This window comes from Ailuropoda melanoleuca, chromosome 5, assembly GCF_002007445.2.
Source record: "Ailuropoda melanoleuca isolate Jingjing chromosome 5, ASM200744v2, whole genome shotgun sequence".
In the NCBI taxonomy this organism is placed as follows: domain Eukaryota; kingdom Metazoa; phylum Chordata; class Mammalia; order Carnivora; family Ursidae; genus Ailuropoda; species Ailuropoda melanoleuca.
This window is the reverse complement of record NC_048222.1, coordinates 1,887,058-1,914,379: the sequence shown is the minus strand read 5'-3', so window position 1 is coordinate 1,914,379 and position 27,322 is coordinate 1,887,058. Positions and strand designations below refer to the sequence as shown.

Here is a 27,322-nt window from a genome sequence, read left to right as displayed (position 1 = left end):
AGAGGCAGAGAAGATTTCTTGGCCTATAATTGTCTGAAGGATCTGTTAGATAAGATGTCAAATTGAGAGCATTCACAAGCATTTCTATATTATCATGGGGACTTGTGTATTTGTAACTGTTCCCAATTTATTCTCTGTAAAATAAATCTTCCCTTGGGAGTAGAATTTGAAGAGAGAGCATTAGTGAAACTCCCAAGAATTTACAAATTATGTGGCCATAACTGTGAAAGTAACTTCCCCAATGAAATTATGATCGGTGGTGTTGCTTGAAATCTATTGTCATGGTGATAATGCAGAAATCAGCATTTTAGTTTTTCTAAACTGTATCAATATTTGAAGGATTTCACTGTCACACTACAAAAGTTGGCACTTCGCTCCACCTACATTCATGATGGGGGTGAAGGATGAAATGTGAAAGCAGGACTCTGCTAGATTTCTCATTTCAGTAAAACACAGAAAGTCTATGAAATCAGTTTGAAAGTCCATGAAGTAAGCACCTCTTTCTTTACTATTATAAGATTACCCATCATATTATTCGTGTGCTTGGAGCCAATATATTCATGAACAGCACAGTCACTCCCATTGTGGCTTTGACCAAACTGTGGCAGACAGAAAGACAGCAGAGCCAACAGTATTTTGTTTGCGTTTTTCCTTTGAGCAGCGGTCAAAATTTGCACTGAAATTTTGGGAAGTCAGCTGTTTAACAAGCCAGAGACAAATCTTGGGGAAAAACTTGAGCCTTAGAGCAATCGTTTCCAGAAATCTGGACGTGAATTCTATATTCTACTCCATTCCCAGTGTGACCAGCAAAGACCATGGACATTGGTTCTGTGTCGCGTATCTGGAACTGGAGAAGGCACACATCTCCGTGTCACAGGCTGCGGACAATAATGTAAAGAAAAGGGAGGGACAGACTGCCGTTTTCTGGACTCTTGAGAGAGAAACCAGAAGAACAGTGTCCTGAGACACAGAGAAGGAGAGGAGTCCACCACTTCGATGGTTAGCTCGATGCTTTCACTTGGCTAGGCTTTGCTATCCACTTACTCAACTGAACACTAACCTACATGTTGCTGTGAAGATAGTTTGTAAATATGGTTAACGTCTACAATTAGTTGACTGTAAGTATCCCCCGTAATATGCGTGAGCCAGCCAGTTGAACCAACTATTGTTTCCAACCAATTATTATCTCCAACCAGTTGAAAGGCCTTAAAAGCAAAATGGAGGTTTCCTGAGAAAGAAGAAATTCGGTTTCAAGACTATAACATCAGCTCCTGCCTGAGATTTTCTAAAGCACAGGCCTGTCCAGCAGAATTCAGACTTGCCAGTCCTAGAAATATTCATTCATTTACTCATTCATTCATTCATTCATTCATTCATTCATTCATATTCTCTTACTGGTTCTGTTTTTTTCTGGACTCTGTTTCTCTGACTGATAACAACCACTGAAGAAAAGACTGGAAATTAGAAACTGGATCTCTCAGAAAAGAAGGAGCGGTAGAAAGTTCTCCAAAAACGAAGTGACAGCCTGCCTCGGCTCATGTCAGGCTGTGCACACGGCAGAGAAGTTTGAAGCAGCAGGAGAAGGCCATGCTGGGTATGTGATGAGCATAAAATAGAACCAAGAAGTACCCATTTGTTTCACTTCTGAAAATTCAGGCATGATTGTTCATGTTTCCAAACTTCTCTTTAGAAGAAAAATCTCCTTTTGCATCTTACAGGGAGGGGATAGTCTGTGAACTTGGATGGGAAAATACATTTTTATCTTGACTAATTTGTTACTGAAATTTTGTGTTTTCTTCCACTATGAATGTAGGCAACAGATCACAGTTGTATTTCAGCCCTTTTTACTTTATCACTTTTGGAAATCACAAATATTTCATATCAAATTACAGTTGTTACAAATTTCTTTACCATTTATGCTCATGAGTGCTTTGAAATTACAGTATTTATCAGACCTCCTGCTGTAGATTGTCATTTAGCACATTAATAAAGGAGCACAAATATTACCATACCATACATTTTTAATAAATTTTGATAACATATTTCAATAGAATTGAGTTCCCTTTGAAATCTTACATATTTATCTGTTATCTTTATATTTAAAAGTATTATTCTGAGAGGCAGTCCATAATCACCAAAGTGCCCTAGGGGTACAGTACAAAACCTGGTCAGGAGTCCCCTGCTCTACTGTCCTGGGGAAAATTCCTAACTAGATCGACTTTCACGTTATGCAGAAAGAGTAGCAACCTGTATATTCTTCTTAAGGGCTGCCGCCGTCTTAAGAGCTGAAAACAACTATTTTCTAAATTCATCGTGTATGTTCTCAGTATCAGGCAGCTTTACTCCATCTGTTAACAGCCCTCAACTTACTTGCGATTGCTCACCCAGGCATGGAGATAACGCTTAATTCTCAGAAATACAGAGGCTGAACTGCACACATAAGAGATGCTTATTTGCTTCCTGATAAAGCAAACACGTGAGAGCTGATGCTGCTTCTTTTAAGGGTGCCAAAATCTGAGTTGTAGGCCCAGTGGTAGTAGCACAGGCCGATCAGGTGCTTAGCACTGAGCCTTGCTTAGTAAATACTGAAATACAAAATTTGTAACGAGCCGAGGCGAGACAAGAAAGCATGTCCTATCATGCCAGCCCACAATGACTTCCAGTTCCCTACGGGTCACATCCAAAGCCCTTGCGAGGGTCTCCAGCGCCGGAGGTGGTCTGCACGTGCTCCCACCTCCAGGCCTCGGCGCTGGAGATTTCCCCTCCACGTGGCTCTTTCCCTGATAGCCGCATTTCTCTAGTGTTAATCACCGGCGCTGCTGGGCTTTCCTAGTCTTCCCGGTTTGTTCGTTTTCCTCCAAGTGCTTATCATGATTATTTTACTTATTTAGTGCTTCGTGGTCGTAAGCTTCTCTAAGGGCAGGGATCACTTGTCTTTTCTTCTCGGATGGGCTTCCAGCACCTCGAACGGTAGGTAACACAGGTTGGTGAGCGAACGCGTGGATGGAGAGGGGACGCGGGCGGAGCGCGGGCGCCGGTGCCCGAGCAGGCGGCTGCCGGGGACCGGCCGGGCGCGCAGCCCGGGAGCAGCGGGGACCGGCCGGGCGCGAGCGCGCCTCGCCGGAACCCGCCGACGCCTGCGTCCTCACGAAAGCATACAGGCGCCCCCATATCCCCGTGCGGGCCAGTGGCGCAATGGATAACGCGTCTGACTACGGATCAGAAGATTCCAGGTTCGACTCCTGGCTGGCTCGGGGTGCGCAGAGCTGTTTTACTTCTTTCCACTGCACACCACCGAGGAGCTCCATGCAGTACGAAAATTCGGGTGAAGGGAGGTTTGCCTGCAAGTTCCCGGAGCGAGAAGGGCAGCTTTTAGCACAGCAGGGGTTATCACCCTACTGCAGAGCGGGTTCCGCGTCTCGGCCACGCGGGAGCACTTAGCTGCCCACGGAATGTGCGCGGTTCCCGGGGCATGCCCTTTGCGATCTTAGTCATAAAGGTTGAAGTCTTTCTATTGTTTTCCTGCATTTGGCCATTTTCAGAATAAATTGTTAAGGATTTGACTTCAGGTCTGTACACTGCAAGGGCTTGATCTGCGCTTCCCAATGGCGTCTGGTGTGAGCGCTCGAGGTGCACGGACGCATGCACCTAGAAACGACACTCAGCTGCAAGGATGGAAGGGCATGTTCTGCAGGGAGAACTGCCTTCTGGGGAAATGCTTCGCCGTCGCGTTTCCGTAGTGTAGTGGTTATCACGTTCGCCTCACACGCGAAAGGTCCCCGGTTCGAAACCGGGCGGAAACACGTGCCGTTGTCTTTTTGTAACTAATTCCTTAAAATTTTGTCTTCTGCATTGGAAAAATACCACGTCCTCATAAATACGCCCCCCGCCTTTTGTTGTCTTGTGGCGGGGCCGTGGTGCGGAGGCGGCACCGCCCGGGGTAGGTCGGGGTCCCGCGGCCCGGGCGGCGGCCTGACGTATCGCGAGGGGAGAAGCGGCTCTCCCCCGCTCCGACGCGAGGCCGCCGGCCGCCCGCAGCCCCGGAAGCGGTTCCTCGCCGCCCGCCACCTTCCTGTTCCCGGCAGGGCCCGCTGCGCGCGTCTCCCCTCGGCCCCACGGCCCGCGCCGGCCCTGCCCCAGCCGAGGGCACCCGCGCGGCCCCGGGCCGCGGCTGGCAGCGGTCGGGTGGGCTGGCCTGGCCTGCGCGCGGCCTCTCCCGCCCCTCTCCCCCGAGCCCAGCGAGCGGACGCCGCAGGCCCGAGGCTTCCTCCACTGTGGCCTTCTGTGCTCCCCGTTGAAAGAAAACGATCCCAAAGTCAAGAAGCGGACCAACTGTGGGTTCCGCGTAGTGCCTCGAAGCTTGAGAAGAGTCCCTGGCAGCCCCTGTTTAAAATCGGGTCTTGAGCCCTGGTGTGTGGCCTCTGACCTCTGCCTGACACAAGGCCTGCTTCCGTGTTAATTGGATCCATCAGAGGCTTTTCTGGTGCAGAAGTCTTGATATTGCACCTGACAGCCTCGGGTGTATCCTCAGGATTTCCTTCTTAGATGCATTACTACGACTGCTCCTACTTTTCGTGTTTGTATTGCTGCTGCTACTACTACTTTTAGGGGCTAGCCAAGCCTCGTCTCTCAGATCCAATGCTCTACGTTACCTGAAATGAATGCTATGAATGTGATGTTTTTAGGGCCCTAAGAAAAGAAAGGGCGATCTTTACCTAATGTGCTGTTTCTTTCTCTCTCTCCCCAGCTCCCTCTTTCTCCTCCATTTTCATACCTTCTTCGAAAAACCCTTGCTTTTATCATCTTGTTAATTCCCTTGTTAGCAAGATAATAGTAAGCTTTGGTATGTGCTCAGTAGAAATGTATCTAAGACATTTTCATTTGAAATCGTCTATACTGGTCAGAAATACAAGTGAGTTAAGGTGGTGCCCTGAAAGGAGGCTCGGATCTCAGGGGCCTGGGAGATGTTGGGAGATTTGTCCCCTCCCATCACTCTGTGATGCCAGGGGGCAGGAGTACTTTAGCTGGGAAACCAAGTGTGCCCCAAGCCAACCAGCTGCAGAGGGGTGATGGTTTCATTGGAAGCCTATGGCCTTCTCCTTCTCTTCAAACCCGGTGTATTCTGGCAAAACACAGAAGGAGCCCTACCCTTTCAGATACTCTGCCCTCTCACCTCACTACGCTTCCGTCTCCCAGTCTCCCTCAATGCCCAATGGAAGCCCAGGCTGCCCACCTTGGCTGATACTTCCTTTGGAAGGTGGAGAACAAATGGGCCCTAGATAGTGGCTGACACCATGTGAGCTCTTGCTCCCGTGGCACACTGCACCTTACATATGACCTTTTATTTTGTTATAGTTTTTCTTCTCTCTTTCCTAAGCCTTCTCCCAGGTCTTCCCTCCAACCCCAAGGCACAGAGAGAAGAAGGTGGCCTTCTGAGTTTGGGGTGGGATTGAGACTAGAACCCAAGTTAGAACTATCTCACAGAAACCCAGGTCAGTAACAGGTCAAGGGAGCAAAAGGGTGCTGCTAAAATGTGCTTGTACCTGTTTGCTGGGAATGGGTGGGGCGCGTATTGGACGAGCAGGATTTGCTCCATGGATTCTGGAGACAGGCTTGTAATGAAAGAGAAAAAAAATATGGGAAGAGGATTTTGAGAGCTATGCAAAACCTCATAGTGAATCTAATCCCAGATATGTTGTAGGTCACTGAGGTCTTTACACTCTTCCCTCCTGTGGTAGTCTGCTAGGGCTTCCGTAACAAAATGCCACCGACTGGGTCTTGCGAACAACAGAAATTTATGTTCTCACAGTTCTAAATGCTGGAACTCCATCATTAAGATGGTGGCAGGTTTGGTTTCTTCTGAGGCCTCTCTCCTTAGCGCGAAGATGGTCGCCTTCTTGCTTTCTCTTCGCGTGGTCACCCCGTGTTGTTGGTGTCTTCACCTACTCTTGTATTGCATTAGGACCCACCCATATGACCTCATTTTTCCTTGACTACCTTTTTAAGGGCCCTGTCTCCTGAGGTCCTGGGGGTCAGGACTTCGACCTACGAATTTGGGTGGGGGAGGAGGGGCAAATTTGCTGACTTCTGGGGACTGAGATCGACGTATTACATATATTATTGACAGAGTCTGGAGATTTCCCGGCAGTTAACCTCACAGAAGACTGTAGCACACCTGCGTCTCATTTTACTCATCATTCGCATATTTCTCTTGCAGATGAAATAGACTGTTTGCTTTTTATTTGGCTTTTAGGTTTTTTAAGCTACTTCTACCAGTTAAACTTCGTGGGTCTGCTTCTAATGAAAATATGCAAGTCTTCATAGCTAACAAAAGTACTTTTAAAAAAGGATGGAGCAGATTTTCCCTCTTCCCTGAAGCTGCCGAGGGAGAGATACCTTTCCACATTATAGAACAAGCAATTTGGTTAAATGAAGAGTTAAATTGTGAACTTTCACAAGAATTTCAGTCTGATTCTTTGCAATGCGAAGATGAATGATTCAACACTTTCACTATTTTGTTTGTTCTGTTCTCTGTTAATATAATTCTGTCCTTGGAAGTGTTACTTTAACAAAGGGGAATTGTTAAATTCCTAGAACTTTAAAAATTGTTGCCATGTCTTGATAATTTCTTGCCCTGGTGATAGCACTGAAAGTCCTATCTCTCTATTCCCAAAATATAAAATTATTTATATGATTTATCTGCTAGTTCATAATATTTCTTTTCTCTCACATGCCTGATGGAATATTTGTAATCCTATGACTTCTCTATTTTGTTGCCTACAAATTATTTTATTTTTTAATTCTTAAAATATGGGATTTTTTAAATTAATAGACCTTATTTTTTTAAGGCCAGTTTTAGTTTTTCAGACAAGTTGAGCAGAAAGTGGTTTCTCCTGTTATTAACCTTTCTCTTGTTAGTAACAACTTGCATTAGTGTGGTACATCTTACAATTGAGGAGGCAGTGTTTCCACATTATTCTTAACTGAAGTCCATTGTTTACTTTAGGCTTCACTCTTTGTATACAGCTGAGTGTTGCTAAATGCATAGTGTCATGTATCCACAATTATAATGCATGCAGAATAGTTTCATTGTCCAATATGTCCCTTTACTCCACGTCAAATGATTTCTTTTCAGTTAACACCACTGTGTGGTGAGAACGCTGCCCTCCCCATCCCTCTTTGGCCTTCACGGAAATGAAATGACTTTTATCCCACTGGCCCTTTTTCCTTATTTGTCTATCTGTCTCCTAATTTGTAAGGTCTCTGGAGAGGCAGCCCGAGGTCTCCTGATAAGCTTCCTAAAGGTGAGTTTCAAGGAACTAATCCATATTCATATACTCAGATACAGCATCCAGCCAGCGGCCTGTTTTCCTTGAATTTATCTTTAGTGTTACCTGCTGTGTTTCGGCTTTTGACATGTGGAGATCATGGCCCCCCTGCTTGGGATGGACTGCAAGGGATCTAACATGAAGAAGACTGAGCCCAGGAAACAGACTGTGAGCACTCCCACCCCATGACCTGGGCTAAGAAACAGAGTTTTGGAGTGAGATGGAAGGAGAATGGTATGGAGTGTCCATTCTTTAGGGAAGTGTGTCCTAGAACAAAAGCTCACCCTTTGGTTTCCTCTCTCATTCTCTGGTAACAAAAAGGCCTCTAAGAATATATGCAGAATGTTTAGCGTGACAGTATTATTTTTTATTCAAGTTGGCACACTTTTGAGAGTGAATGGGAGCATTATTAATAATCACACCAGGGCAACAGGTATAAACCAAGTCACCCTAATACTATACCAAGTGATTTTCATGCTATAAAATATCTCTCAATGTTGGTTCCTTCATTTTAATAACAGCTGTCTTTTCCTACTTGTTGCTTTCTGGGCACACCTTTACCATACCCAGAGTTGACCTATGTGATTCCTTGGCGTCCTTCTCAATTACTTTCTTTAAAAATTATTTTCTTTATTGTTTCAAAATTTGGATTAAAAAAAAGCCTTTTGTTCTCTAAGGATTGTTCACACATTTCTTTAGTGGTACATTTGGGAGAGAGAAAAAAGAATAAATTGGGAATAAAGTCCTGTAATGTCTAGGGCAGCATGTCCTCTGGAGAGAGCGGGTTGAGCCTGCTGGATCCATCGATCCGCAGAGTGCATTTGGCAAAAGGGACTTTTCGGGCCTCAGGAATTTAGAATATTTAGAGGCAAGGGAAGAGCACAGTAAGGGAGAAGGGTCCAGCTAATTTCACGTTAGCTTTTCAGTGAATTGCTTTCAGCATGAGAATAGAAGTGTTTCTCCTCTCAATTTCAATCTCTGTTCCCAGAGTTTCTTTAAAGTACCAAGGGAAAAATACTGACTTACTCAGGGCACTTTGCTTCTCCTTTCTTCTTTATACTAACATATTTTTCCCTCTTATTGCACATGAAGGAAGGAAAAATGCAAAATTTCCAGTAATTCTGATGAGAAAATGGGGAGAAAAATAGTTTGATGTTTTAGCACCATTTATAGGTGGTCACTTTTGTTAGCCAAGGAACATCAAAATCAAAACCAGGTTTGCTCAAGGATCATGTTTGCCTACTATCTATCCACATAGTGAGGTTCAGCAGAAACAAAACAGAACAAAACCAGACTCTGGAACAATTTAGGGGCAGATAATAATTTTTTTTTCTTCTTAAGTTAAAACGTGGAGTGGGACAGGGCCTAGGGCTACAGAGTTCCCCAGGAAATGTTTTCGAGGGTGGTGCAGAGGTGTGAGTAGCTAGTCCTGGCCTAAAGCTTTAAAAAAGTTCGCACAGTACTTGTGAATGCCATCCGTCGGCCCAGGTCCTGATTACCCAAACTCAAGATAAATCACTTTCCATCTGTGTGTCCCTGAACCGGTGCTTTGGCTATGTACTTTTTAAAGTAGTTTTCATTAATTCTTGAGCAGATACATAAAATGTCTCTGTGTAGAATCGAGAGAATAGTACGCCAGCCATGTCCCTCCTCCTCCGCACCCCACCCTCAGTTCAGGGGAGAGAATGCTACCCCCATCCCTTCCCCTGGACCCTCTTACCCTCTCCAGCCACCATCCCTTTCTCAGCCCCCTTTGATGTGTCTACTGTCCCAATTTTTATCTTCCTTTTTTTTTTTTTTTTTTTTTTTTTTTTTTTTTAGTTTTACTACATGCTTGTAGCCTAAACATGTCCTTTACTTTCGTACTTACAAGTGGATCGATGCCGTGCATATGTGCAGCCTGTCATTTTTGCTCAGCAGCATGCTCTCGAGACGCGTCTGTGTTTTTGCATGTCGCTGTAATCTCTTCGTTTCTGCTGCTGGGCACCATTCCCTCGCTGAGATGCTACTAACGTATTTGTTCTATTATTGAAGACCAGTTGGTGGTGTTGGGTTTTGAAATTACTGAGTCCCCATAAACATTCTCGTAGGGATATCCTCTGCACATCTCCAAGAACTCCTCTGGGGAAATACTCAGAACTGAAATTGCTTTTCAGAATGTTTTCAGATTTAATACCCTAATTTATACACACAGAACACGCACTCTGGCAGTATATCATGTTTTAACTGTTGCACATCTGCTGAGCCCTTGATTTTGTCAGGCAATTTCGTTTCCACCAGTTTGATGGGTGTGGCGTGTTAGCATCCATTTCTCATATTACTAATGAGGTCGAGCATACTTTTATGTGTGTATTTACCATTTATACTTTTTCTGAGAAGTACTTGTTAACACTTTTGCTCATTGTTTTAATATTTTCCTTTTGTCCTTTTCTCGTGGATCTGTAGAAATTCTTTGTATATTCTGGATTCAAATCCCTTGTCAGTTATGTGTGTTATGAATATCATTACCCAGCTTATAACTTTTTACTTTTTTATACTTTGATTTACACAAATTATTCATTTTAATATAGTCAAATTTGAATTTTAATGTAGTTAAATTTGTCAGTCTTTCCCATTATGGTTTACACTTTTTGTGTTTGTTAAAGAAATCTTTCTAGGAGCAGTGTGAAGAAGACAGAAACCGCTCCCCTCCCTGGACTGGCCAAGCCACCTGCCAAGCGCCGCTGCCACCATGCCCAAGAGAAAGGCAAAGGGAGATGCTAAAGGTGACAAGGGGAAGGTGAAGGATGAGCCACAGAGGAGATCGGCACGCTTGTCCGCTAAACCGGCTCCTCCAAAGCCAGAACCCAGGCCTAAAAAGGCCCCTGCAAAGAAAGGAGAGAAGCTGCCCAAAGGGAGAAAGGGGAAAGCAGATGGTGGCAAGGAGGGGAACAACGCTGCAAAGAACCTAGATGCTTCCACTGCCCAGTCACAGAAAGCAGAAGGCAGTGGGGATGCCAAGTGAAGTGTACTGTTTTGATAGCTCTGTACTTCTAGTGACTCTACTGTTTGAAATACTATTTTTCTTTAATCAAGTTTTATAAAAATGTAGAATTTGTTTTTTTTTCTTTCCAAACTTATGTTGTTAGCATACAACACACATTGTTGCTGTCTTGTAGAAAGTGCAAATACCACTAATAGAATATCTCAGAAGGTGGATTGAAATGGGGGAAGATGGGATCTTCTGTCCTTATTTTTGAAGATTATTCTTGGTTCCCAGGAGAGATTCTCTGACATTCACACATGTCAGCCACTTTGGCTTAGAAGCCTTACAACAGAGAGAAGCAAAACTTCATGTCTTCTTTCCTGATGCCATCAGCATACACTTGACTTCCTGAAATAGTTATGATGTGGCCTTGGCCACCCAAAAATCCTGTGTCGGGTAATAATACTCAGGCTTTCTGGTGATAATATCAAGATGGTGTTGCTCAAAGACCAAGATTCCTGTTTGTAGTTTGTGGATCATCCCATCGATGATCTTAGAGTTTTTCGCCCCTTTCTGCCATGTCAGAGTTGACCTGTGACAAGGTCTTACACGCCTCTTGTGAAATATCCACCCCTTCTGAGAACTCCACCTTTTCAAAACAGCAACAGAAGACTGTTGACTTTTAGGGGAGGGGAGTTTGAAAGTTGTAAAATGTTATGGATTGTCAGCCATGTCCTCCTGGAAGTCACTGGTTTTGAAAAGTATCTGATAAAGCTGAATACGAATTAGCTTGGTGGTAGGGGGATCATTTCCTACCCCAAGTCATAGGTATATTCTTTATTGCATTGTAAACATTTTATAGTCTTGCTTTTCACATTTGTCTTTAGTCTGCTCTGAACTGATTTTTGTGAAAAGTAGAAGATAGAAGTTCAATATAATATTTTTTCCATGTGTATAAGTGGTGGTTGTCCCAGCACCATTCTCTGAATACTTAATTCTTTCCCACTGATCTATAACACCAGCTCTTTCGTAAATAAAGTCTCTGTGTGTGGGTGAGTCTGTTGAGGATTTCTATTCTGACTCACTGGTCAATTTGTCTAATCTTGTGGCAGTACTATACAATCCTGAGTACTATTTTAGAAAAAAGGTCTTGGTATCTCAGGACAAATCCCACCTCCAAAAAAATCACCACCAAATTTTTCTTCCTCGGGAGTATCTTGGCTATTTTTAGCCATTTGCTCTTCAGTACAACTTTTAGAATTAGATTGACAAGTTCTAAAAACAAAAATGTTGGAATTTTTATTGGATTTATACTGAATTTATAGACTAAATACAATGTTGAGTCTTCCAATCCATGAACATGATATAGTTCTCCATTTATTTAGCCTTTTTAAATGTCTTTCAATAAAGTTTTATAATTTTCTCCATGAATGTCTTTTGTTAATATTTCTTAAGGACTTTATACTTTTTGACACTACTCTTATGGTATATTTTTAGTTACTACATTTTCCGTTTTTAGCTAAAGTTGATGTTTATATCCAGCAACCTTGCTAAACTCTCATTAATTAATCTTTTGGGTTTTCTACATAGGTAAACCATATATTGTGTATGTGCGGACAATTTTGTTTCTACATGGTTTTATTCCCATTTTTACTCTTTCTGATGCTAGGCATTGTCCAAGTGCTGGCAGCACAGCAGTGAAAAAACAAAATCTCTGCTTTCACCAAGCTTTTATTCCAGTTGGGCCTGGGGGGAGAGTTAGAAAATACACAGATTTATGTGAGGAGGGGCCTAAGTAAACAAGTAAAAGTGGGTGCTATTTCGATAGGGTGGCTAGGGAAGTCCTCCATGATGAGATGACATTTGAGCAGAGCACTTAATGAAATAAAGGAACAAGAGGTGTCAATATGTGGGGAAAACACTCCAGGAGACAGGAGGTGAAAATGTGTTTGGCTGTTTGGCTCCCTGAGGAAGAACAAGGAATCAGAAGCAGCTGAATTGGAAAGAAGATGGGTAAGGATGATAGCTGATACGATTGCAAAGATAACTAGGGACCAGGAAATGGAAAACTCCAGGCTGCAATTTTTCTCTGAAAGTGATGGGATACCATTAGAGTTGCCAACAGAGAACACAATCTAAACGTTGGGATTGGGGGGGCGGGCAATAGGCTGTCGCGGTGGGCAAGAGGTGAAGGAGGAAGACCAGTTAGATGGCTGTCACACTGAATTGCAGGAAATTCTACTTTATCATGCTGTATTACTGTCCTTCCCTCTGTTCAACTATTCCCAGCCCATTTTCTTTGGTAAACAGCAAACATGTATCTGTGCTTTCTCTTTGCTAAGCAACAGATCAGGACCAAAGAAAAACATTCCCTGTCAAATGCAATAAAGTCACCACAGTACTGTGCTTAGTGTTGTGGTAACACTGCAGGAGCCCTGCCCCTGATGCCAGAACATAAAGGGGTTTTAGAGAGAACTTCCTTGGTCATTTTGACACCAAAGCAACAAAATGAAAACAGGAGATGGTCAAGCAAGGAAGGAGTAGGGGAAAGCCTTCTAGTAAGAGTAATAACATTTGCAAAGATTGCCAGAGAATATGGTACATATTCAATAAACTGTTAAATAAAAAATGATTTAAATGCTTAACCAAACAAATTTTAGGGTTTTTTTTTACAATAATAAAGTATTTCTTAAGTGCTCATTTTTTGCCAAATACTGTCTGTCCAGTGATTTCCATGCATAATTTTATATCTATGACCCTATGAGCTGAATATTACTATCCCCATTTTACATTTAGTGAAACTGAGGCAAATAGAGATTAAATAATCTGCCTTGAGATAATACAGTGAATAGGAAAATCCTAATTAAGACCTAGGTCTACAACTCGAGGGCCTAGAAGGTTTCTCATTGTTGAAAAGATCAGTGGTATAAATTTCAAATATAATCCATCCAGTTTCTGAGTAAATCAAGGAATTTCCCAAGATACCATTAAGAAACAACAAAATGCAAGAAATAACATGCTGTGTCCTAAACAGTTGTAATTCCCAGTGAAGAAGGGTGGTAATGAAAGGACCCTAAATTCCAGGGGGAAGTGGTCATATGGAATTTAGGATTTCAGTGTTTCTGTAGCAACATAAGGCTAAAAAGTCTGATTTTTTTCTGTACAAAGATGCTAGTTTTTTAGACATATTTCTAAGCAGGGAAGAGCAAATTAGGAAATAATAAACTACACTTTAAACCTCCTTGTCCACTTTTCTGGTCCACTTGGCACTTACATTCTTATCTGTAAATTAATAAATTAACATCCTGGTTTATGAATATCTTGAGAATTTGGGTGTCTATACCAAACAGACTTAGTGATCCAGAGTTTTCCATAAGTAAATTTCTGACCCTCAAAACTGAGGCACTGGTCCTGGAAGAGCTAGAAAGATGAGGGAGGGAAACATTTTCCTGTATCCACCCTTGTCCCTCTTAGTTCTGTTGCCTGGTGAGCTGGGGAGACCCCGGGCCCTGAGGCCTCCGCTCACTCAAACCCGAGGGCGTCACCAAAGGTTCTTGGTCGTGTCATGAAAAAGAATTCGACAGACGCGCAGCACAGTGGACAAGCGACATAAGTGGGAAAGTTTATTAAAGTGAAAAGTACAATCTCCAGCCTTGAGAGCAGAGAGGGAGGAGAGAGAGAGAAAGAGAGGGAGAAAGAGAGAGAGCCGTGCGTCCTGGGGGCTGGGCTCCTATCCTTTACTGACCCCTGTGAACTAGGGGCCGGAGCATTTGTTACGTGGGGCCAGAAGCAGGGTTTCCCGCCTTTTCCTCCTCCCTCGCTCAGGGGTTTCCCGTCGTGGCGCCGCCATCTTGGGCCTGTCTGGTGGGATCCGGCTGCTCGTGGATGCGGCCAGGACAGGCCACTGACCTTCCCCACAGCCGGCGTGGCCGCCTCCTTGCTGGCCTCCGGGCATCCTGTTAGAGCCTCACTGCCTCTTCTAAAAGTCCTAGCCTCAACAGTGCTCGCAGTGATCTCTGAAACACGGGCGCCAGGCCTCCTCAGGCCCGTCCAGGGGTCTCCATGTGGGTCATCAACGTGAAATCCGACAGCCCACCCGCATCCGCCCCGGGCACGGCCAGACGAAGCGCTTCCGGCCCTTCTAGGCCCTTGGGAGGCCTCCCCTCTCGGTGTCGCGGGCCCCTACCCAGGGGGGCTGGCGTCCTGACTCCAGCTGGGTAAGCGAGGCTGGGGCTGTGAGGCTCCTTGCCTGTATTGCTGTTCAGTCCCGTCGCAACCTCGCTCAGGCTGGGGGTTCCGGGCGCTCACCCCAAGTCCCTTCGGTGAGGGGACTGTCGGAACCCCGTGTCTCTTGGTGTGCGGCCTCTGCATCTGTTAGGTACGGGGGGGCCCCCCCCCCTGGCCGTATGATGAAGCCCGTGGAGCCCTTCTCAAGATTATATTCTAAAAAACAGTAAGAAAAGACATAGAATGACCAAAAAAAGAAAAAAAAGAAAGAAAGAGAAAAAAGAAAAGAAGAAAGTCAATTATACTACAAAACATTACCAAACAAGTCGAAGAACCTTGCGCTGCCGCATTGAACACAAAGGCCAAGACCCGTCTGAGGACTACCGGCCGTCGGTAGTAAGTACTCACATGGATGTGATTGGATGTGGGGCTCGGGAGCGAACGAACGGCCAAGAAAGAATTCTTGAGACGTCTTCGGTGCCAAAAGCTGTTTTTCTTATAGCCCAGGGACGTCCGGGGCAGGAAGAGCTGCAGCTGTGGTTTTGAGGAGGGACTGATGATACACTTTTAAGTTTGTGGAGGGAGGGAAGGTGGAGATAAGGTAAGTTCCAGGAATTTCTGTTTGCTGAAAGCAGGGCCCCCAGGACCTTGGAGTTCTGGCTGTTGTTCGGGTAAGGAAGCTTTAGGTTTTTAGTAAAACACGAACATTAAGGCAGCCGTGCGTTCTTGAGGAATGCCAGGCTGCGTGTCTTAGGTATTTATCAGTGGGCTGCGGGTTGTAAGGAGATTTAATTTAAGGTACATTTCTCTTGCCTTTGTTCTCATCAACGCGAAAATGTCTGTGATTTTCCTTGGTGACAAAAGCAGAGGAACTTCTGACTGTGGTTTGTTCCCTACATTCATATGTGAAGGGTATGCCAGATTTCAGTTCAAGGTTCGAGATTTTGAAGATGTAAATATTTTTTCCCATCCAAGTTCACCAGTCGCCAAGTTAAGAAACCCTGCAAGGGTCCTGACCACAGTGTCTGGCTGGTTGAGGGCCCCACCCCCATAGATGTAGATACTAGTGATTTAACTATTATTTTTCTTGTACATGGTGACATTTCTTATAGGTAACCATGATGAAGTTAATCACATGAAGTTTTGAGGGAGCACAAAAATAAATCAGAATTCACCCCTTAATTCGGTCATTTTTTTAAACATTTTTTCCTGAGGTTCGGTTGACACATAATGTATTAATTTCAACTGTACAACATAATGGTCCGGTATTTGTGTACGTCGTGAAATGATCACCACAATGTCTGGTGAACATCCGTCACTTTACATAGTGACAAAAAAAATTTGTGTGGGTGATGAGAACGTTCCAGATTTACTCTCTTAGCAGCTTTCAAATATATAACACAGTATTGTTAACTGTATTAATTTTAGTTACTTATATATATAACTATATAATATATAATATAATACGTACTAAATATATATAAATATGTATGAATTCATTTAGATACGCATGCTAAAGAATGCTGTCTACACCCTTCCTTCCCTGAAGGAAGAGGAGAGTATGGGGTTGATGAGTGCCAGGAAATGCGAAGGGTTCGAAACTGTACCCAGGTTGCAAGCTGAACTGGCCACATGGTTTCATGGAGACTGGTGTAACTCACAAGGCTCCTGGGTTAGGGGACAATGGAAAGCCTATTATTTTAGTAATAGCAGTAGCCAGATTATCAGCATTTTTTCCTCTGGTTCCTTGGCTCTAGTTCTCAGAGGGCAAAACCAGATATCTGTACGTGCAGTGGGTTCTAAGAGAGAAACCCTAAACCATGGTTCTCTATTCTTTTATAATGAGCAGGAAGCATGCCTACCCATCACTCTGGTGAGACTCTCTTGCAGGAGTGTTTGCTGTATCAGCATCCTTGAAAAGAAAATCCAGAACAAAGAGCAGTCAGTGCTTTGCTAGCAATACATGCAGAAATGTGAGAGATTCATGAAGGATTATGTCCCAACAATGAGTTGCTTTCACTTGTTGAAGTTTTTGTGTTTTGTTTCTTTCTTTCTTTCTTCACTTTTTTTTTTAAGAAGTGTGATTTGGGAAATTTAAATCTGAATGCCTAAACTCATCTGCCCAATAGAAGACCCAGGGAAACCTCTAGTAGCTGTTTCCTCTGGGCACCAACCTCAAGGTAGCTGGGTTTCTTGAGTGGAGGATGCCAGCCACACATTTGGCTTTGTCTGGTAAAGCAAATGATTAGCACTAGTTGAGTTTTAAGTGTTTGAAGGTTAATGGAGACAGGTTTAGAGATTGGGACAATAGTGTAAAATGGACATACAAAGTGTCTGTTTCCTTAATCCAGTGCCATGTTATAATGATCTAATATATAAGTCCCTTGCCTCCTGGAATTGGAGTAACATTCTCGTCAAGTCTGTCAATGGATCAGTTGCAGCCAGGTGGTCCCTTGTTGTCGGAGCACAGATAACAGCACAGTAGGGCTGGGGTTTCAGCCCCTAAGATCCAAAAAGGAAGAGTGGAAATGGTTGTCTTCTCCTTCTGCCCCAAACTTGCCCCCCAAGACTGAGAAAAGAAAGGGAATCTTTTAACTGTTAACTGTGCATACTGATGTGTTGGGAAGTCCTTTGTCTTCTTGAACAGTGTAGCTGCTCAACATTGGTTATTTTCCTGCTTAGCACACTCTCTGAGGCCATGTTGGAGGCATTTTGGAATTAATATTCAATTTTGTGACTCCCTCCCACTGCTTATTTTTAAAAGATTGTGAGAGACAACTGCCCTGTTGTGTTTAATTAAAGTGAATGGAGGTCTCTTTCCTTTCGAAAAAGCTCTGAGCATTGTAAGAAACCATGGGGTCACAGCCCAAGTGGACTGCCCAACAGGCAGGAAAAGCTTTCATGAAGTGATGGGCGCTTCAAGAAAATATTTCTCCTGTGGCTCTAGTAGCAATAATAACAATGATCACATTGGATAACTTATGCAGTTTTGGTTTTGCTTTTTTCCCCCTGCAAAATGCTATCCTGTCTCTGAGGATTGAGCTCAAGGCCCTCATATTATGAGGCTGACGTGCTGCCTACTGTGTCAACAAGGCAACTGACAGGAAGTGTTCTTTTTTCTCAGAGGTTTTGTAGCTACTTTGATGATTTTTCACAGCAGTGTAAAATCCACTTTCTCTGTTATCTTCTGGATCCAGTAGGATGAAAATTCTGCTTTGGGCAGTGACCAAATGAAGGTTCAGTCAAGGGCTGCCACATTCTGTTTCTTCAGTGGTTCCCAGGAAGGCAGAGATGGTGTTGGTGCCAGTGTGTTCAGGGGACTTGAGGTTTTGGGGTCCCTCTAAGAAGGGGACTGGGATTTAGGGGAAGAGGCAGGGAAGGCAGGTTACTTGGCACAGGACCCATCACCCTGTACTATATGTTACCTTGCATCCTTATGATGACTCTAAGCCCAGTGTTTCCCAATGAGGGGGATGTGAAATCAATCGAACGGTGGGTAGCTCCCAGCATGGCCAAGAATAGGATGGAATCTGAAACATCAGAATGCAGTGCGTGTGTGAGACTGAGTGGTAATTCAGACAATTTTGTTCCTGCTACATTTGTGTGTCTGGGTCCAGATGTAAACTCAAGTTCAAACTGGTCATGGCCAAAAAAGTTTGGAAGCTGCTGCCACTGGGCCCTGAGTTGGAAGTGCGGATGCCAGGACCCCTGGGGTTTACGTGGGCATCCCCAGGGCTGAGCAAAGGAGAGGATCGGAAGGGAGCAGTCCAATGCTAGAGGGAGCACTTGTGTGTTTTTGTGGCTTTTCAAATGAGAGTTTGACTTTTGGTGATTTGTGGCCGTTGTTACTTGTGCTCCAGATGAAATGTTTTGTGCTGCAGCTTCCATCCACTCTCCTAGAAAGCTCTTCTATTTTGTGAACAGATCCCAGGTTATGATATCTGTGCCGTGCTTGGGATCCCCTCTTGTTTTTGAGTGAAATCAGCCTGTGATTTGAGATTATCTTCTTTCCTGTTACTATTTACTGGGCTAAAAATGAAGAACAGGGAAGAAAAGTGCTACCGCCCGAACAGGGACTTGAACCCTGGACCCTCAGATTAAAAGTCTGATGCTCTACCGACTGAGCTATCCGGGCTCACATGAGGTACCTTTGACACATCACCTGTAGTCAATTTATCTACAAACTTGAAGGAGGAATTATTTTACAAGTTTGACCCGTGATTCTGGTTCAGGACTGTGCATTCAGAAAATGTTTGTAAATACACTAATCAGCATAGAAACTCAGTCGCAAGGAGGGTCTTCTTTAATACCAAGATCTAACCGTATTATATTAGTTCCCCCAAATTCTTTCACTCTATAAAGTATAGCTATAGACTGTATGTATAGAGGAATACTATATATGTAGATATACACTATCCTGTATAGAATTCAGGGCGGTCAAGAACTACAGAATGCTGGCCTTCAGTTCCTAGGCTTCCAAGAGACCTATCTCAAACATGCTACATTTGGGCTGAAATAGAGCACTTTCGAAAGGAAGCTGATCCATCGCTGGTGCTTCTAAGGTTTTGGGCAGCACTTTGGACACCGGAATCTGGGTCGAGAAACAGGGAGCAGTTTGATTTTGTGCTGGGTCTCAACTGTCTTTATTTATTTATTTATTTTTTATTTAAATAAACTTTTAATTTTTGAGTAGTTTTAGATTTACCAAATTGCAAAAATATACAGAGTTCCCATATACCCAGTGTCCTTGGTGGTTCACATCTTACATCATATATGCATTTTAAGAAAACTAATTAGAATACTGTGCACATGTAAATACAGCTGCATTTCTCAGCTTAGAAAGATAATTACCAACATTCATTTGTCCCCCCCCCCCCGGGGGTCCTATCTCCTTATCTTCCCGGGTAAACACTGTCTTGAATTTGGGTTTTTTTCTCCATCTCATGTTCTTTACAATTTGGCATGTATTACGGTGTTTCTAAGTTCCTGAACAATATGCTGTGGAAACTTCCATGATAAAATTCAAACTTAAGGACTTATTTTAACAAAACAAAACCAAACCAGAACCAATCTCGGGTTTATTTGGGCATCTCTATTTACTTAATCATCTTCCCAGTCGGTGCTCTTCAGTACCAGCACATTTTGGGCATGAGATTCTACTGATCACTGAACACATGCTCCGCAAACACTAGGGCAGCCTAACCTTTCCACTGCTGGGAACAAGGGTCCAAAAGAAGCAGGAGGCCTGCTGCTGACCCGCTCCTCCCTCCTCTTCCCAGCCTTGTGCTCCAGAGACTCGTAGAGGAGGTCCATCCTTCTGGAAGCTCACTTAAGGCTTTGGGCTGGGAATTCTGGATTCTGGGAATGGGCTAGGGGGCAGTGGGGTGACTAACTCTTCCCAGTTTTAGCACTGGATGTCCTGAGCTCCAAGGCAAACTGGGACTCTAGAAGACCTCCTGCTTCATGTGGGTGAGAGCCTCCTGTATTACCAGGATCCGTTTTATCTAGGTGGAAGACTTTTCTTAGGTCGTTAATTCTTCAGCCAATTTATCTTCAAGTAAATAAGTATCCCATGTTCTGAGACACTTCCCATAGTTCTCTTCCACTTATCTCAATTCAACTGCAACTTTCCAGTTATCTTTTCAGCCTGTAGTCAGCCTAACATGGCTGCAGTATCCCTCACTTGTCCTTAAAATAAAAGAAAAAAAGGAAAGAAAGCTTTTTATTTTATTTTCAGATTTTTATTTAAATTTGAGTTAGATAACATATAGTGAGAAAAGAGTTTTTAGAGTAGAGTCCCCCTCTCCTTTTTCTCATCAGATTTTTAGGTATTTTGTTCCATCCTTTGGTCTCCAGGTTAAGTGCTTGACAAGGGCCCTATGGCTGGAAGACTTCCTGTACTTGGAACACTGATGTCCCTTTAACCATTTCATGATTTTGCTAAACAAGTAAAGGAAAATGTAACGTCAGCATTCAAAAAAAATGTTTTAGTTGCTGGGGACAAAAATAGGATTCAAAGGACTGGGAAGAGTTATAAAGGAACACCCTTAGGGTTGGGGATGTAGCTCAGTGGTAGAGCGCATGCTTCGCATGTATGAGGCCCCGGGTTCGATCCCCGGCATCTCCAAGTTCTTTTTATCTACACAGTCAGAAACTATGTTTTTAAAATGTTGTATCATTAGACTTCATATCCTCCTCTTCAACAATTTCCTGCGGTGTTCTTGTTCCCATTGCATTTTGAATTGTGTATGTAGAGAGAGAAACAGGATAAATAAGATATTTGGGGATATCTTTATCTGAAACTGATAAAAGTGGAAACGTAGATAAAAACACCCAAGGGAGAGACGGCCGAAGCAGAGCAGCCTGGAAATCAGCCCAGGACAGACTGTAGTATCTGGCTGGCCTTCAAAGGCGGAGATAATCTTGGCCTGAAAATACAGAGAGGGGACAAGGGGGTATTGCTAGCGCCTCGTTGCTGCGTCATGGCGCGAAAAAAATAGGACAAGTACTGGGAAAAGGACGAAGCCTACCTAGCTCGGGGCGGGGGTGGGTGGGTGGTGGTGGGCAAAGCCCGCATCTTGGGTATCCCATGCTGCTTACAGAGTAAAAAGCAACAATAAGAATACCTTCTTATCTAGACAGCGGGAACGACGCGATTGGCCGGTTAGCTCAGTTGGTTAGAGCGTGGTGCTAATAACGCCAAGGTCGCGGGTTCGATCCCCGTACGGGCCAGTGCTTTGTTTTCCATCCTCTCACCGTGGGTAATACTCTTCGCTACTCTCAGGTGGAAAATGAGGATCACCGGCTAAGGTAAGACAGCCTGCTGTGTTCCCCCACAACGTTTTGCCAAGAGACCAAACCACCCGAGGAGAGCCCCGAGAACCCTTCTTGGGAAGCCAGCGTGCTCAGAAAGTTTGCCCGGAGAAGCAGAAAAGCAGCAGGACTACTTAGGGCTAGCCCATTCATTAGAAGGAAAACGTGTCACCTGTTTGTGCAATGTCCAAACACTGCCCTCGAAATAGTGCCCGCCACGCCGGCACCTGCGGGAAGAGAAGGCAGGGCTGGTTTGCCGACTGCTCGGCTGAGGATTCGGGTTTGGGTCCGGCCTCACGCAGGGCAGGGGAGGAATCCGTCCAGAGACAAGCATGTTCTCAGGGAAGGAAGGACTCCGCTGTTGGCGCCGCGTCTCGGTGCCGACGCCCGCAGCCCCGCTGTTCGGGCCGTTTCCCCACCGTACGCCCGGAGTCAGCCTCTTTTTCCGCCGAAGGCGGCTCACGGCTCCCTGACTCGTGTCCTCGTGTTCCTGGCTCGGCTGATTTCCTTTATTCCCGTTGAGCTCCCACGCGCCCGCTCTCGTAGCGGAGAACCCCGGGCTCCGGCCGACGCCCCCTAGCGGTCGGGGGCGTGCGAGCGGCGGGCCTGACTCCCGCTGCGGGGCTGCGGGGCTGCGGGGCTGCGGGGCTGCGGGGCTGCGGGGCTGCGGGGCCGGGGCCCCGGGGCTGCGGGGCTGCNCGCCCCCGCGCGCCCACTCCGTGCAGGTGACAGGAGCACGGGCTTCTGCTTCGTACAAAGCAGGGGCCTTTGCGAGGAAACAAGGCTTTATACGCTCCTTAAAAGGCCTGGGTCGCGAAAAGAGCCGGGAAAGTGCTGAGAGCCACGTTTTCCCGGTTTTAAACATAGAAGGAAAGGAGGGAGGGTCATAGTAAAGGTCGGTTATAATTATATGCACCCAAACATGAGTGAATACAAAAAAATTTTACTAAATATTTAATATATTCAGAGAGACGGGAATCATGTGTGGCTCGTTGGTCTAGGGGTATGATTCTCGCTTAGGGTGCGAGAGGTCCCGGGTTCAAATCCCGGACGAGCCCGTCTTTTGTTGACCTGTCGCTCAATTTTTACCAACTCATTGTTAAACTTCTCACACAGCTCAAACGCACACAGCTGCCCTCCCATTCTACTGTTACACCTTCCTGTAGAAATGTGCAGGCTGCGCGTGCACTCAGCCCCAAGAAGTAACTTGGTAACTCGCAAGAGACCAGCACTTTTCCATTTTACCTTTTATTCCGTGTTCCATCAGCTCTGAAGTGATTCTTGCAAAGGNTTATAAAGGAACACCCTTAGGGTTGGGGATGTAGCTCAGTGGTAGAGCGCATGCTTCGCATGTATGAGGCCCCGGGTTCGATCCCCGGCATCTCCAAGTTCTTTTTATCTACACAGTCAGAAACTATGTTTTTAAAATGTTGTATCATTAGACTTCATATCCTCCTCTTCAACAATTTCCTGCGGTGTTCTTGTTCCCATTGCATTTTGAATTGTGTATGTAGAGAGAGAAACAGGATAAATAAGATATTTGGGGATATCTTTATCTGAAACTGATAAAAGTGGAAACGTAGATAAAAACACCCAAGGGAGAGACGGCCGAAGCAGAGCAGCCTGGAAATCAGCCCAGGACAGACTGTAGTATCTGGCTGGCCTTCAAAGGCGGAGATAATCTTGGCCTGAAAATACAGAGAGGGGACAAGGGGGTATTGCTAGCGCCTCGTTGCTGCGTCATGGCGCGAAAAAAATAGGACAAGTACTGGGAAAAGGACGAAGCCTACCTAGCTCGGGGCGGGGGTGGGTGGGTGGTGGTGGGCAAAGCCCGCATCTTGGGTATCCCATGCTGCTTACAGAGTAAAAAGCAACAATAAGAATACCTTCTTATCTAGACAGCGGGAACGACGCGATTGGCCGGTTAGCTCAGTTGGTTAGAGCGTGGTGCTAATAACGCCAAGGTCGCGGGTTCGATCCCCGTACGGGCCAGTGCTTTGTTTTCCATCCTCTCACCGTGGGTAATACTCTTCGCTACTCTCAGGTGGAAAATGAGGATCACCGGCTAAGGTAAGACAGCCTGCTGTGTTCCCCCACAACGTTTTGCCAAGAGACCAAACCACCCGAGGAGAGCCCCGAGAACCCTTCTTGGGAAGCCAGCGTGCTCAGAAAGTTTGCCCGGAGAAGCAGAAAAGCAGCAGGACTACTTAGGGCTAGCCCATTCATTAGAAGGAAAACGTGTCACCTGTTTGTGCAATGTCCAAACACTGCCCTCGAAATAGTGCCCGCCACGCCGGCACCTGCGGGAAGAGAAGGCAGGGCTGGTTTGCCGACTGCTCGGCTGAGGATTCGGGTTTGGGTCCGGCCTCACGCAGGGCAGGGGAGGAATCCGTCCAGAGACAAGCATGTTCTCAGGGAAGGAAGGACTCCGCTGTTGGCGCCGCGTCTCGGTGCCGACGCCCGCAGCCCCGCTGTTCGGGCCGTTTCCCCACCGTACGCCCGGAGTCAGCCTCTTTTTCCGCCGAAGGCGGCTCACGGCTCCCTGACTCGTGTCCTCGTGTTCCTGGCTCGGCTGATTTCCTTTATTCCCGTTGAGCTCCCACGCGCCCGCTCTCGTAGCGGAGAACCCCGGGCTCCGGCCGACGCCCCCTAGCGGTCGGGGGCGTGCGAGCGGCGGGCCTGACTCCCGCTGCGGGGCTGCGGGGCTGCGGGGCTGCGGGGCTGCGGGGGCTGCGGGGCTGCGGGGCTGCGGGGCTGCGGGGCTGCGGGGCCGGGGATCTCCGGCCTCGCCCCCGCGCGCCCACTCCGTGCAGGTGACAGGAGCACGGGCTTCTGCTTCGTACAAAGCAGGGGCCTTTGCGAGGAAACAAGGCTTTATACGCTCCTTAAAAGGCCTGGGTCGCGAAAAGAGCCGGGAAAGTGCTGAGAGCCACGTTTTCCCGGTTTTAAACATAGAAGGAAAGGAGGGAGGGTCATAGTAAAGGTCGGTTATAATTATATGCACCCAAACATGAGTGAATACAAAAAAATTTTACTAAATATTTAATATATTCAGAGAGACGGGAATCATGTGTGGCTCGTTGGTCTAGGGGTATGATTCTCGCTTAGGGTGCGAGAGGTCCCGGGTTCAAATCCCGGACGAGCCCGTCTTTTGTTGACCTGTCGCTCAATTTTTACCAACTCATTGTTAAACTTCTCACACAGCTCAAACGCACACAGCTGCCCTCCCATTCTACTGTTACACCTTCCTGTAGAAATGTGCAGGCTGCGCGTGCACTCAGCCCCAAGAAGTAACTTGGTAACTCGCAAGAGACCAGCACTTTTCCATTTTACCTTTTATTCCGTGTTCCATCAGCTCTGAAGTGATTCTTGCAAAGGCTCATGTTTCCGGTTCTTCAAGACGATGGTCGCATCTCGATTCAGTGTCATCCACCATTCATACTTTTTTTTTTTAATGGAAAAATGAAACCGTGAGCTATAGAGTTGGGGTTTTGGCAACCTTTGTATCAGAGATTTCTGCTTTCCTCGTTAGCATCGCGTTGACTATTCCCCCATCTTTCAGGAGACTGGGGTTCTGCTTCCTTATTGGGAAGGGGCGCTTTCTCTCGCCTCCTGCAGAGATGTTGGTACACTCATTAAGCATGTATTTGTTTAGCATCTATTAGATTTAATGAACTTCTGCAGTCAGTGGTAGACAAAACATAAAAAAATAAACTGGATCCTGTATTTCAGGGGTTGTCAAATATTTTATATTAAAATGAAATCGCACCTGCCCCCCTTATCTGTGTGTGTAAGCCTTGATGGTGGAGAAGTACAAAAAATTTCAGATAATGCTTATATGCTTTGCCTTTCATGTCGTCCCCCTTGTAAAACAAAAACAGAAAATCCAGAATCGTGTGGTCCTAGCAGTCCCAAACAGAATTTGTATGTCCTCATAATAAATTAGGGGAGGCGTCTTCCTAACTGCCCGGCTAGCTCAGTCGGTAGAGCATGAGACTCTTAATCTCAGGGTCGTGGGTTCGAGCCCCACGTTGGGCGGTCACTTTTACTTTTTTTTTTCACTGTTTTTTTTCTTAGCCATATTTCTGCATTCAGAAGTGAGGTCTCCCACCACTGTCAAACAAGAGGAGTTTTGGAGATCACTTTTAAGGTGTGGAATTATGGAATCATGGTTAGTGGCCACGGTCAAGGGCTCCGCTGAGCTACTCCGACCTGCTCTCTCAATCTTGCAAACTTTAGACTTGTCGCCCCCTAGTGGGAATGCATTTTTCTGACCTAGTGGAGATTTTAATACTACAAGTCTGTCGTAAGCCATGGACGCTGTATATTTAAACGCCTCGGATGATTCTGAAGCACTACCCCCACGAAAAAGGGTTTGGGATATGGGGAGAAGGATGCAGAGATGTTGGAAAAGGTAAAGTCTGAAGGTGGAGAAGACAATTCAAACACAGGAACAGTCTGATGGGCAGCAATGTCCACACAGAGTTTTGAGAATGGCAACTCCACTTTCTAGCCCAAGCAAGTGTCATTTTTTTCTTTTATTAGTTTGTTTGTTTGTTTGTTTCAGAAGTAGAGTTCAGTGATTCATCAGTTGCCTATAACACCCAGTGCTCATTACATCTCCCAGTTACCCTCTCCCCCCTCCCCTCCAGCAACCCTCAGTTTGTTTCCTAGAGTTACGAGTCTCTCACGGTTTCCCTCCCTCTCTGATTTCGTCTTATTTTATTGGGAGATGAATTTGCTGTTACCACTGCCTCACACGTGGTCGCTCCTGTTCACCCACACCTAGACAGCACAGCGTACCTCCTAAAAGACAATGCCGTTTCCAACCTTTCTTCCCTTCATATATGAAGAAGAACTAGAACCAAACAACCCACAATAGATTGCAATTCCCTACGAAGTGAAATCTAAAGATTTAGGCTTCTTTTTCAAAATCCAAACTGCATTTCTATCTCCAACTCGTCTGAACTCTCCACCCTGTCGAAAAAACCTGCCCGGTCCAGCCACCGGTGTTCGTTCACTTCGTGACTACCATGTACCCTTTTTACTTCTACCATCTGTGCTGGTTGTGGACGAGGTCAACTCAGCTCTGCGCATGGGCAATACTATCCCAGATAGGAGTGGACTTTGCTATTACTGAGTGGCTTGAAAATCATTCCCACGGTGAAACTGACCAAGACTTTTTTGTGAAATTTCCCTGTCCCTCTGTGGAAATTCCACCATGCCTGTCTTCCTTTATCATTCCTTTGAAGCCTTCCTGGGTTACTAGCATGTACTGACGAAATGCCCATGGCCACAATAGAGAAAGCACACTCATGCATACCTCTTCATTGATTCTAAAAGCACAACTAGCCATATGCGGTCCTCTCTTCGCTAACGTTGTCCTAATGTTCTCTTCAGGCCTCAGGACAGCCCAGTGGAAATGCTCTAACTTGGGTGTCCGAATCTGGCTGTACAGGTAAGTCACCATCAAAAATGTGGTTCCTGGGCCCCTTCTCAGCCCCTGCGAAGCCGAATCCCCGATGGTTCAGAAGCCTGCACTTTTGAGGTGGTTCTCTCTATTCGAACGTGGTGGAGATGGCAAGTCGGCTGCCCGTCAGGCCAGAATTCCACAGGGAACCAATGTCTATGAGAAACACGGGTTCTAGGTGTGTATTAGCTTTTGGGTTCACAAACTTGATGTTATGGGGTTTTCTGCCTCTCTCTCCCCCTCCCTCTTCCCAGTTCGGGTAAACTCTGGAAGGATGAGGTGCTAATGACCAAAAATGAAACACACTCAGCCATTTATTCATTCTACATATGTATTGATCACTCCTATGTGTCAGGCATTGTTTTGGGTGTTTGGGATTTATCAGTGAACAAAGCAAAGATCCCTGCCCCCTGCAGTCTATGGAGGGAGCTAGGCAATAACAAACATACAAGTCAATGACATTTGGTGTTAGAATGTGGTCAGAGAGCTGGGAACAGGGGAGGCATGTTACCGTATCAA

General features: G+C 45.4%; 1 protein-coding gene and 10 non-coding genes across 16 annotated transcripts; 10 read left to right on the top strand and 1 right to left on the bottom strand.

Annotated features, from left to right (window-relative positions):
• The first annotated feature begins 3,181 nt into the window (after positions 1-3,181).
• Positions 3,182-3,254, top strand: TRNAR-ACG. The gene has a single exon. It is a non-coding gene; the product is annotated as a tRNA-Arg (tRNA).
• A 476-nt stretch (positions 3,255-3,730) lies between these two features.
• TRNAV-CAC lies at positions 3,731-3,803 on the top strand. Its single transcript has one exon. It is a non-coding gene; the product is annotated as a tRNA-Val (tRNA).
• A 166-nt stretch (positions 3,804-3,969) lies between these two features.
• HMGN4 (high mobility group nucleosomal binding domain 4) lies at positions 3,970-11,724 on the top strand. 6 transcript variants are annotated; one of them, XM_034660137.1, is made up of 3 exons: positions 3,970-7,304; positions 7,425-7,496; positions 9,974-11,724. In XM_034660137.1, exon 3 carries the CDS (start codon positions 10,060-10,062, stop codon positions 10,330-10,332), a length of 273 nt encoding a protein of 90 aa, XP_034516028.1. In that variant the 5' UTR covers positions 3,970-7,304; positions 7,425-7,496; positions 9,974-10,059; the 3' UTR covers positions 10,333-11,724. The 6 variants fall into 6 exon arrangements, with proteins under 6 accessions (XP_034516028.1, XP_011215831.1, XP_011215832.1 ...); XM_011217528.3 differs by having other exon boundaries at positions 3,972-7,304; positions 7,425-7,562; XM_034660136.1 differs by having other exon boundaries at positions 3,972-7,304; positions 7,389-7,562.
• A 6,858-nt stretch (positions 11,725-18,582) lies between these two features.
• On the bottom strand, positions 18,583-18,655 carry TRNAK-UUU. Its single transcript has one exon. It is a non-coding gene; the product is annotated as a tRNA-Lys (tRNA).
• A 1,920-nt stretch (positions 18,656-20,575) lies between these two features.
• Positions 20,576-20,647, top strand: TRNAA-CGC. Its single transcript has one exon. It is a non-coding gene; the product is annotated as a tRNA-Ala (tRNA).
• Positions 20,648-21,178: 531 nt separating this feature from the next.
• TRNAI-AAU lies at positions 21,179-21,252 on the top strand. The gene has a single exon. It is a non-coding gene; the product is annotated as a tRNA-Ile (tRNA).
• Positions 21,253-22,319: 1,067 nt separating this feature from the next.
• Positions 22,320-22,391, top strand: TRNAP-AGG. Its single transcript has one exon. It is a non-coding gene; the product is annotated as a tRNA-Pro (tRNA).
• Positions 22,392-22,648: 257 nt separating this feature from the next.
• TRNAA-CGC lies at positions 22,649-22,720 on the top strand. The gene has a single exon. It is a non-coding gene; the product is annotated as a tRNA-Ala (tRNA).
• Positions 22,721-23,251: 531 nt separating this feature from the next.
• Positions 23,252-23,325, top strand: TRNAI-AAU. The gene has a single exon. It is a non-coding gene; the product is annotated as a tRNA-Ile (tRNA).
• A 1,082-nt stretch (positions 23,326-24,407) lies between these two features.
• On the top strand, positions 24,408-24,479 carry TRNAP-AGG. The gene has a single exon. It is a non-coding gene; the product is annotated as a tRNA-Pro (tRNA).
• Positions 24,480-25,298: 819 nt separating this feature from the next.
• On the top strand, positions 25,299-25,371 carry TRNAK-CUU. The gene has a single exon. It is a non-coding gene; the product is annotated as a tRNA-Lys (tRNA).
• The last annotated feature ends 1,951 nt before the right edge of the window (positions 25,372-27,322 follow it).